This window comes from Hordeum vulgare, chromosome 4H, assembly GCF_904849725.1.
Source record: "Hordeum vulgare subsp. vulgare chromosome 4H, MorexV3_pseudomolecules_assembly, whole genome shotgun sequence".
NCBI lineage: Eukaryota > Viridiplantae > Streptophyta > Magnoliopsida > Poales > Poaceae > Hordeum > Hordeum vulgare.
Window position 1 is genome coordinate 224,285,605 of NC_058521.1, and position 11,406 is coordinate 224,297,010.

Here is an 11,406-nt window from a genome sequence, read left to right on the forward strand (position 1 = left end):
AGGACGCGCGCGCATCCGACCAGTAGGGACGGCGACGGAGCAAGAGATGGGGGCGGGGGCGTCGGACTCCGTGGTCGCGACGGACACGCGCACCGAGGGGCGGCACTGGTGGCGGCCTTGGAGCGGCCGGATGCGCGCATCCGAGCGATAGGGACGACGACGGAGCAGGAGATGGTGACGGGGGTGTCGGAACAGGAGACGGGGGCGGGGGCGGCGGCGGATGGAACCCTAGCCCAGGGTCGGGACTCGGAGGAAGAGATGGAGGGCACGGGGCACGGGCGGATGGGATGCGAGGACGAAAAAAACCGGTGATGAAAAAAAAACCATTGACGAAAAAAAAAGCAGGCAACGGTGGACGAAAAATCCGATGAGATCCGGCTACCAACTGCCCCTTTATTAGTAGAGATAAACATACTAATTAACAATTTGATAAACCAAGCATAAAAGGCACTCATTATAAAATATCCGGGCCATAAAATTAAAAATAAACTGGTAACAACGGTCAAAGGATGTACTTAATAGAGTGTCACGTCCAAAAGCATCCATCATTCTTAAGAAGTTGCTCTCCATTTCTCTCTATTCTTTCATCATCCACACTGTCCACGTCAGCAATTTACCACGTCATTATTTAGTTACCAAAATCATCCAATCAGCCTTTCCCTGTGCCCACGGCGGTGGAAAAAAAGCAGTTTTTCCCCTCACCCACAGCCCGCATGGCCGCTGGCCCTCCCACAGGATCCGATCCCACCATTATCCAGCCCAGCGCCGGTGCCCACCGCGGCATGGCCGCCCCGCGCCTCCAGCGCCTTCTCCTCCGCCGCATCCCGCACGGCCGCCGGCCCCCCAGCAGGGATCCCATCCCACGAACCTATAGCCCAGCAGGTGCTCACCGAGCCATGGCCGCCCCGCGCCTCCACCGCCTCCTCCGTCGCCGGACCGCCTCTAACGCCTCCCGCACGGCCTCCGGCCCTCCCGCAGGATCGGGTCCCACCACCTCCAGCCCAGCGCCGGTGCTCACTGTGCCATTTCCACCCCGAGCCTCCATCGCCTCCTCCTCTGCCGGACCGAGTACCGCCGCCACTTCCAGGCTAGCGCCAGTGCTCACAGCGCCATGGCCGCCCGTCCACCACCGTGCGTTGTCCGATGTGTGTCGTTCGTCTCCTGAGCGCTCGGACGCGGACCGGGCGCGGTTCCGTCGCTGCTGCCGCAGGTGCTCCACTGCCGTCATCATTGGCCAGGAACCCGGTTTTATCCACGTCTTCCCCAGGGCAACAGAGCCGCATTTACTTCACTGCTTCTGACTATGCTTCTCGATGTGAGCTGATGTAACCGTTGTTCTTCAGTACGGTAATTTTTAGCTTCCAGCACTAACCAGATGGCCCAGACTTTTATCTTATTAATTAAACGGTTCAACTAAAAAGCAAAAAAACCCTTCTGCTGCACGATCTCCACAAGTAACTGATTGACTCTTCACTTCATCTCCCCACGATCTCCACAAGTAGCTGATGTATTCCCATTTAAATTGGGTGCTCCACTACACATTTCATTCCCATCGTCCATCATAGTAGTCATACAGCTACCCCTAGTGAGCAAATCCCTCCCCTACCCTCGTGCACATTCCCTCCGACATATTTGCTGGTTGATCACAACTTTGGACTTCCTCAGGTACTGGACAAAATTGGACACCCAGCCTCCCATCGTGGTTGTTCATTCCATGTTGCATACCTAGGAGCCTTCAGTTGACGGCTATTGTAGGTAAATACTGTTGTCATGTATTGTTAAATTCAGAAATACTTTTGTGTACTTCGTTCATATCTGAATTTAACTGCTATTTCTGAATTTTTGAATGCTTGGGTACATTGAATACTTAGCTCTGCTTCTATTTACCTGTTCTGGATTTTTGTTTGTCTATCCAAATTTAAATTCAATATGTTGCGAGAATCCAAATTACATCGCGGTGGTGCTGATTTCCCTTTCTCTCTATGACTGCAGTTCCGTTGCCGATGGGAATGCTGAGTAAATAGGCAATTTTTCGACTAATTTAATCCATAAATAGATGACTAGCATGGCATTGACAGAATTAACTACATATTGATATTGATCTAAACGGGCACGTACTACGCAAACAGTAGACAAATCTACACATGATGCTAGTACTGCTAAGACGGAAGTAATCAAAAGAGGGATAAGCGCGTTATACCCTCCAGTAGGCCATGCAGAAGCCCCCGCAGCGGTGGCGGCAGCAGCGGCGTCCTCGGCGGCCTTCTTGTCAGCCTCGGCCTTCTCGACGACAGCACGGTCGGCGTCGGTGGACATGGTGATGGAGGAGACGACGCGGATGTAGAGGAAGTAGACGAACGGAGGCGAGCAGTCGCGTGATCGCTTCCCAAAAACCTAATCGCCCCTCTTCACCATACAGGAACCGGAGAGGCGGGGTTTCGGAGGCATGCTCTCCCGTTGACCGTGTACGCAGCGGACGGGATGGAGTCGTCGTCGGTAGCAGCAGTAAGGGAACGAGCGCGTGAGGCAGATGTGATCTGATCTCGTGACGGCTAGGGTTGGCGTTAGCCCTGCTTAAATAGGCGGCCGGGTGGAGAGACGTGGGCTGAACCCACGTCCGAGTCGGTAACAGCCCACGATCTGACGTCTCAGATCGTGACGCATCCGTTACGTATTCTCTGATCCTGACCGGCAAAAATAAGCGCGTAGATATGAGCTCGGCTCGGCTCATTCCCGCAACCTGCGGCGCGTCGTGACGAGGCGTGGCGAGGCGGGCGGCGGCGGAGGAGTGCGCGAGGGCATCTTCTCTTCTCACTCTCCAATAGCATGTGGAAGAGAGACCCTTATAAAGGGGTCCAACTTCTTCTCCACTAGCGAGGTGGGACTAAACTTCCCACCACCACCTTGTCATGCCACCACCTACATGGGCCCTTGGAGATTTCTGAAATTCTCTTATGGGCCTAAGGCCCACTACTAATTTCAACAATCCCCCACCAGATCTCAAGGGCACATCGTGTTCCCTCGTTCCAATCACTGTTTTAATATACCAGCATTTCAGTGAAGACCTGTTAAGGTTGAGCTTCACCTAGAACAAGTAGATACACCCCTTTACAACTGAACAATGGACTATGCCTTGAATTGTCAGTTTGGCGTAAAGAAGCTTCACCACAAGTCTTACTAGTAGTAGGCTACCGAAGACTGACCCCTCGGGTGGAGCATATAAGTCACACTCCTGGCCTATTCATGAGTTTACTAGAGATCACCCCAATCTCATAGACTCTGACCAGCAGTGAGACTCATGTAGGTGTGTTCCTCCAAAGATTGCTCTGTAGGACAACTTACACATAAGCTTTAGAACACATTAAGACAGTAGTCATCCTACCGTACAATATCCGAGAGTATTGCATCTCCAACGGAGTGGGTTAGTGAAGTTACTCTCCTCAGTTCACCACTGGCTTGTTTTCCCAGGTCCTACTTCACGGGATCTCCGATCATATAGGTTGGGTTACTACCATGGCAACTCATGTGGGTCTCATACCCATCTCCCTCGATGCACTATCTATCACAACACGTGATAGCCCTTTAGTAAAGGGATCTGTCAGATTCTTAGCCGTTCGGATGTAAACCAACGCTATCACTCCGGAGTTTCTTAAACGTCTGACAGACTTCAATCTCATTCTTATATGTTTGTTGGACTTCATGTTGTCCTTTGAACTCTTCACTTTGACAATAACTGTTTGATTATCGAAGTTCATAAGGATAGTAGGAACCGGCTTCTCAACCACGGGCAAGTCCATCAAAAGATCTCGAAGAAATTCTGCTTCGACACCAGACGTGTCTAATGCTGTTAATTCTGCTTCCATTGTCGATCTCGTTAAGATCGTTTGCTTGCAAGACTTTCAGGAAACAACACCACCTCCAAGAGTAAACATACACCCAGTATTGGCCTTCATCTCATCAGCATCAGAGATCCAATTCGCATCACTATACCCTTCAAGTACCAACGGGTATCCCGTATAGTGAAGTCCGTGGTTGATAGTACCTTTCAGATAGCGCATAATTCTTTCAACAACACGCCAATGAACATCACCCGGATTGGAAACAAACCGGCTCAGTTTGCTCACAGCAAACGCGATGTCAGGCCTCGTTGCGCTAGCTAGGTACATAAGTGAACCAATAATTTGAGAGTATCTCAATTGATTGATAGCTGTGCCGTTGAACTTTCGAATCAGCACACTAGGATCATATGGTGTTTGAGAAATTTTACAGTCTGAATATCCAAATCGACTCAAGATCTTCTCAACATAGTGGGATTGCAGAAGTGTAATCCCACCCTTATCATCTCTCAAGAGCTTGATGTTCAAGATAACATCAGCCACTCCAAGGTCCTTCATCTCAAAGTTCTGAGATAGAAAGGACTTAACCTCCTCAATCACCTTGAGGTTGGTTCCAAATATCAGTATGTCATCAACATACAAGCACAGTATAACTCCTTCGCCCCCACCATGGCGATAGTATACACACTTGTCAGCTTCATTAACAACGAAGCCAACAGATGTCAGATTTGTATTAAACTTATCATGCCATTGCTTAGGTGCTTGCTTCAGGCCATATAAAAATTTCAGCAACTTACACACTTTTCCTTCTTGATCATCTATCACAAAGCCATCTGGCTGTTGCATATAGATTTCCTCGTCTAGCTCTTCATTCAGGAAAGTCGTCTTAACGTCCATTTGATGAACAAGAAGACCATGCGAGGCTGCCAACGAGAGTAGTACTCGAATGGTGGTCCGTCTGGCCACAGGTGAATAAGTGTCGAAGAAATCTTCTTCTTTCTGGGCATAGCCCTTAGCTACAAGCCTGTCCTTGTACTTCTCGATTGTACCATCGGGCCTAAGCTTCCTTTTGAACACCCACTTGCACCCCACTGGTTTGCAACCATAGGGACGATCAGTAATTTCCCATGTCCCATTAGCCATGATGGAATCCATCTTGCTACAGACCGCAACTTTCCAGTAATCAGCATCTGGAGAAGCATACGCTTCTGAAATAGAAGTGGGATTATCATCCACGAGGTATACGAGGAAATCATCACCAAAGGTCTTTGCAGTCCTTTGTCTCTTGCCCCTACCAAGGGTTTCCTCGTCATCCTCCTCAGGATCATGTGTTTGTTCATAATATTCCATAGGAATGGCAGGCTCAGGAGTTCTCTCATGTTCCTGTCTAGAAGTGCTTTGCATATCTCTTATGGGAAAAATATCCTCAAAGAATGTAGCATCCCTCGACTCCATTATTGTACCGACCTTCACGTCAGGTACCTCAGATTTCACTACTAGAAATCTATAGCCTACGCTATTCTTAGCGTATCCCAAATTAACGCAGTCCACAGTCTTTGGTCCAAGCTTACGGTTCTTGGGGATCGACACATTGACTTTCGCCAAGCAGCCCCAAGTACGTAAGTACGAGAGCGTCGTCCTTCTCTTCGACCATTCCTCATAAGGAGACCCCATTATCTTTTGTAGGAAGCTTATTCAGGACATGACACGCGGTCAATATAGCTTCCCCCCACCATGCCTTGGATAAACCCGATGTATCTAACATGGTGTTAACCAAATCAGTTAGAGTACGTTTTTTCCGTTCGGCAACCCCGTTTGACTGGGGTGAATAGGGAGGCGTTCTCTCATGAATAATGCCATGTTCCGCACAAAAAGAATCAAACTCGTTTGAGAAGTACTCTCCACCACGATCAGACCGGACTCATTTAATTTTCTTTTCAAGTTGATTCTCAACTTCTGCCTTATAGATTTTAAAGTAGTGTAGAGCCTCATCTTTAGTATTTAACAGATACACGTAGCAATATCTAGTGGAATCATCTATCAATGTCATGAAATATTTCTTTCCACCTTTAGTCAACACACCATTCATCTCACAAAGATCAGAATGTATGAGTTCTAACGGCGCCAAGTGTCTCTCCTCTGCAGCCTTGCGAGGCTTGCGAGGTTGCTTTGCTTGCACACACGAATGGCACTTAGAACCTTTGGCTAAAGTGAAAGTTGGAATTAAATTCAGTTTTGCTAGCCGCGACATAACACCGAAACTTATGTGACAAAGACGTGAATGCCAAACTTCAGATTCATTAACACTCGAATGAATATTGTTCACGACTTTATTACATAAATCTGCGAGGGAAAGGCGGAACAGACCTCCGCACTCATAACCTTTTCCAACAAAAAGTCCATATTTCGTAACAACTACTTTATTAGACTCAAAGACCAACTTAAACCCTTCTCTACACAGAAGGGAGCCACTAACGAGATTCTTCTTGATGGTGGGGACATGCTGCATGTTCTTCAGCTGCACGATCTTTCCCGAAGTAAACTTCAGATGGACCGTGCCAACACCAAGAACAGAAGCACTCGCTCCATTCCCCATCAATACAGACCCTCGACCTGTGACCTGGTAAGAAGAGAACAATGAGATGTCAGCACACACATTAATATTTGCACCTGTGTCCACCCACCAATCGGTAGATTGACAAACCGAAAATACAGTAAACAAATTACCGTACCCATATCCACCACTTTCATTGTTGCTCACAATCATATTTCTAGGCTTGTGGGAATTGAAATTCCTCTGATGTACCATATTGGCAACAGAAGAACCTTACACCGTTTTTCCATGCGAGTCCTTTGCTCTCGAGTTCCGTTCAACACTCAGATGGCCAATGATGTCCTCTACTGAGAATTCACGCCTCTGATGTTTCAGAGTAGTAGCAAAGTTCCTCCAGGAATTAGGGAGCTTAGCGATTATACACCCCGCGACAAACTTGCCCGGTAAATCGCACTTCAGAACCTCAAGTTCTTCAGCAATGCATATTATCTGATGAGCTTGTTCCAATACAGAACGGTTCTCGACCATTTTGTAATCATGGAACGGCTCCATAACATACATCTCGCTCCCAGCATCGGTGGCCCCGAACTTAGATTCGAGCGCCTCCCACAAGTCCTTGGCGACACGCACATGTAAATATGCGTCTGCTCCGAGAAACACAATGGTGCCTCTCTGAACGCCTTCTCCTGTTCAGGAGCAATCGTTCCCGTGGAGACACCGGTGACCCAGAACACGTTCATAGCCGTGAGCCATAAAGTGGTCTTTGCCTGCCAACGCTTAAAGTACGTACCGGTAAACTTATCCGGTTTCAGTGCGGTAGCAAAGCCACTTGCCGAAAAATTCCTACACATATTAGGTTTTTGGATTGCTGAGTAAATAGGCAATTTTTCGACTAATTTAATCCATAAATAGATGACTAGCATGGCATTGATAGAATTAACTACATACTGATATTGATCTAAACGGGCACGTACTACGCAAACAGTAGACAAATCTACACATGATGCTAGTACTGCTAAGATGGAAGTAATCAGGAGAGGGATAAGCGCGTTATACCCTCCAGTAGGCCATGCAGAAGCCCCCGCGGCGACAGCACGGTCGGCGACGGTGGACATGGTGATGGCGGAGACGACGCGGATGTAGAGGAAGTAGACGAACGGAGGCGAGCAGTCGCGTGATCGCTCCCCAAAAACCTAATCGCCCCTCTTCTCCGTACAGGAACCGGAGAGGCGGGGTTTCGGAGGCGGCTCATTCCCGCAACCCGCATGGTGGCGAGGCGGGCGGCGGAGGAGGAGTGCGCGAGGGCATCTTCTCTTCTCACTCTCCAATAGCATGTGGAAGAGAGACCCTTATAAAGGGGTCCAACTTCTTCTCCACTAGCGGGGTGGGACTAAACTTCCCACCACCACCTTGTCATGCCACCACCTACATGGGCCCTTGGAGATTTCTGAAATTCTCTTATGGGCCTAAGGCCCACTACTAATTTCAACAGGGAATAGGTATGGCGCCTTGTTTGGATGGCGAGCTAACTTCAACGTCTGGTGGAGGTTGGTTCCAGTTTTATTTGCACAGAAGTCCCATGTTGTCTTCCTTTCAGATTGGGAGTGGAACAGGCGGGTGGAGACGCCGGCCAGGTATTGCAACCAATGCCCGCGCCTTTGCTACTCATCTTCTACCTTTAGATTTTGCATTTTTTGCTTAACCCATCAGCTAAATTGATTTGAGTCATATACGTGTAGTTCGATTTGATAGTAGTTAATGTATATACTGATTTCATTTAGTTACATTAGCAGGGAGCCATTGGTGGGGTTTGGTAAGGTATGCTGATCATGGTCAAAGCAGATCAATCCGTCCGCATGTTCCAGTGCAGATCGATAGCTGAAGCACCACCACAGGAAATTAGAAGGTGCCATTTTCTCTTACGCTGGTCTGCTTCCATCAACTATTAGCTGCGCCTCCTCCACCAATTATCCGTACTCAGACCGTCGACGTGATTTACTTTGAAAGTATGTATTCTGCTATTGTTATTATGTAAATTATGGGGAGGAGAATTGTTTTTAGTTCCTGATGTTGCCGAGTACTATTAGTGTCCGTTCTACTTTTGTTTGCCTTTTTTTGGATCAGGTTCTGGTCGTTCATGCCTTTCTGTTGCTCTTCAAATTTTTTGTTTGCTAATTTTTGAACGAGGCTCTATTAGTTCATGCTCTTTATTTTTATTTTCTTTGCAGGCCCCCTTGCCTCAGTACGTATTATATATTGGGTCTTTTTCCCTACCACTCTAATACAATTATTTGATTGTTTGCAGGTCCCCTTGCCTCAGTACGTATTATATATTGGGTCCTTTGCCCTTGTCTCAACGATTCAAGAAATAATTCTACATGAAGGATCAAGAAACGATGATTTGTCATTCATTGGTATCTTCGTATTTATTATTATCAAATTTAGTTCTGTGGGATCACAAAGTCTTCATATTTACCATGTTTTTGTTCTTTCCTTTGGTCTGATATAATGCAGGGGAAAATATGAATAAAGACTAAAAGGTTGTTATGCTAAGACGATTCTGGCTGATAGTTCAAGAAAGACTAAAAGGTTGTTATGCTAAGACGATTTTGTGTTACTAAGGTGTTAAATTAATCGTAGTTTGTGTTTTGTGTGGAGACATGTTTCGATCTACGTATATAGTATATCCATTTGTTTTACCATATTTTTTTGACTAATGAATGTTTTATCCATGCATTTAATACAAATTGTAACGAACTGTGATATCTATGGCACTTTACTTTTTGTCTGTCACTTGATACCAGTGTTTCATGATTCAATATTTGTGCTTCATGAATTGTTTTGTCATTTGAACATGTAATTGAAAAAATGTTAGGTTATCATTATTGCTATTGTTGATGTTATTTTTACCATGTGTTCCTCCACGAACGCGCGGGGTGTCATCTAGTTTTCATAAAGGAAATGTGCCATTCTTTTTTATCAGCGAATGGAGAACTAAAAGCCTTATTTATTTTTATTACAAGAATCAACCTCAGCAGGCTGTTGTGTAGAGTCTTTGTCAGTGGAAGATGCAGGAACAAATGGGAATTGGTTGTAGATTTCTTCTATCCTGCTTCATCCTGCAAAAAAATAGAACAACAAATAAGATAATTGTTAGATTAGAGAATGTTTTTTTCATGGTAGGATGTTCTTCAAGCTGCTTATTGGTACTCCCTCCGGTGTGTTAGGCCTTTTATGAAACGCAGCACGACCAAGGTGGTTTTTCATTGGCTAAGTGATCTGCCCATTTCCTTCAATCAGCATTTAGTTGGTATTAATTATGGCAAGTGAAGAGACGTCCAGGCCCACAGCATGCATGCATGCGCTTAGATATGACGCTAATTCCTCCTCCCTCCTCCCTGCAAAACACGCCGCTAATTAATACCAAAGAAGAAGAAGCATCGCGGAGAGATGGACAGCCATGCAGTTGTGTGCTAATTAAATGACATTTAATGTTTACAGGCCTTAATCCATAGCTAAAGCGGAACAAATAGATTTTGGAGATAGGCCTAACACACACACCGGAACGGAGGGAGTAGAAGATTCTGCACATCTAAAAGGGTTGCACATATTTGTTCCGCATCCATTGCTATTTGCTGAAATGATGTATAAAATACATTAGATTCAAAGCAATGGTTCTGGCTACAATAAGCATTGAGATATCCTAGCTCTGCATCTACATCACCAAATCGGAAGCTTAGTTACTTGTTCATTTGATAGCTACTCCAGGATCCGATGCATTGAATTAAGACTGATCTTGTACTCCCTCCGTCCCAAAATAAGTGTCTTGAGCTTAGTATAAATTTGTACTAGAGCTAGTATAAAATTGAGACACTTATTTTGGGACGGAGGGAGTACAACCAAAGTTTAGTGAAGCTTGTCCAACCACAGTAGTGTTCTCAAGCAAGACATTACACATTATTAATATGAATTGTTATAGGCATGTCTGTTTAAAGAGAAAGTTCGAACATGAATACAATGCTCTTCTTGGAATATGTCCGGAAATCCTATTGTTCTGAATATACCTGCAATGGTTTGGGAATTAGCAAGTGTGGAAGTTCTATAGTTGAGAAAAAACACCCGCACTTATTTTTTTGTTTAATCTTATATTTCTTACTCTGGAATTACCAACTACCAGAGGCATCCCATTGTCCGATCTTGACTAGAATCAACACATGGTTAAGGCAGTAGAGTCGCTTGTCAGTAAAGGAGAAGCCTAAGAGTAGTGGTGAAGCACTGGCCGAGCTTGCTTTTAAATATTGCTAATGCATAAAATCCGAGAAGATAGGCTTGTATGGATGAAAGGACTACATAGATATTCAGTGAGAGAATAGGCTTGTATACCATAGTTTTTCCAAAAAACAGGGAGTAATGGAAAGCCAAAAAAAGATGCGAATGACCTAGAATTAATTGTTGCTAGAATAAAGGATGTACATCTACGGAAGCGCTATTGTGAGTCCGAGCTCACATACTCTGAGATGAATAGTAAAATCCGAAAAATAGTAAAAATATTCAAAAAATTCTAAAATTTTGTGGCAAGAAACATTAATGTTTTTTCTACATGCACGCAAAAATTCCTAACGGAATCACATTCCTAGAGGTGTACACCAAAAAAAAACAAAATTGATGCTCTAAAATGCTTCCAAAACACTATTTTTGAAGCATTGATTTTGTTTTTTTTGCCCAGCCCTCCACAAATGTGATTTCACCATGAAATTTGGCACGCATGTAGAAAAAATATCAATATTTCATGTCCCAAAATTTCAGATTTTTTTATTTTTTTTACTATATTTGCTGATTTTTACTGTTCATCCAGGAGTATAGCTCGAGCTCATATCTGTACATCTACAACTACAATATGAAAATAGCGACTTTACAGTTTGTATTCTCAGCTCATTTTTTTGTTAATACCGACTACAACCCATACACCAAATAGTTTTTTGGACATTGGGATGATTATAAAAGAAGTAAAACAAT

General features: G+C 45.1%; 1 protein-coding gene across 10 annotated transcripts; it reads left to right on the forward strand.

Annotated features, from left to right (window-relative positions):
- The first annotated feature begins 656 nt into the window (after nt 1-656).
- LOC123448424 lies at nt 657-9,153 on the forward strand. 10 transcript variants are annotated; one of them, XM_045125293.1, is made up of 6 exons: nt 657-1,315; nt 1,666-1,755; nt 7,862-8,024; nt 8,181-8,296; nt 8,696-8,804; nt 8,905-9,153. In XM_045125293.1, the coding sequence occupies exon 1, from the start codon at nt 714-716 to the stop codon at nt 1,299-1,301; it is 588 nt and encodes a 195-aa protein (XP_044981228.1). In that variant the 5' UTR covers nt 657-713; the 3' UTR covers nt 1,302-1,315; nt 1,666-1,755; nt 7,862-8,024; nt 8,181-8,296; nt 8,696-8,804; nt 8,905-9,153. The 10 variants fall into 10 exon arrangements, 8 of the variants coding, with proteins under 8 accessions (XP_044981228.1, XP_044981225.1, XP_044981227.1 ...); XM_045125290.1 differs by having other exon boundaries at nt 658-1,347; nt 1,503-1,755; XM_045125292.1 differs by having other exon boundaries at nt 658-1,347.
- Nucleotides 9,154-11,406: the final 2,253 nt, after the last annotated feature.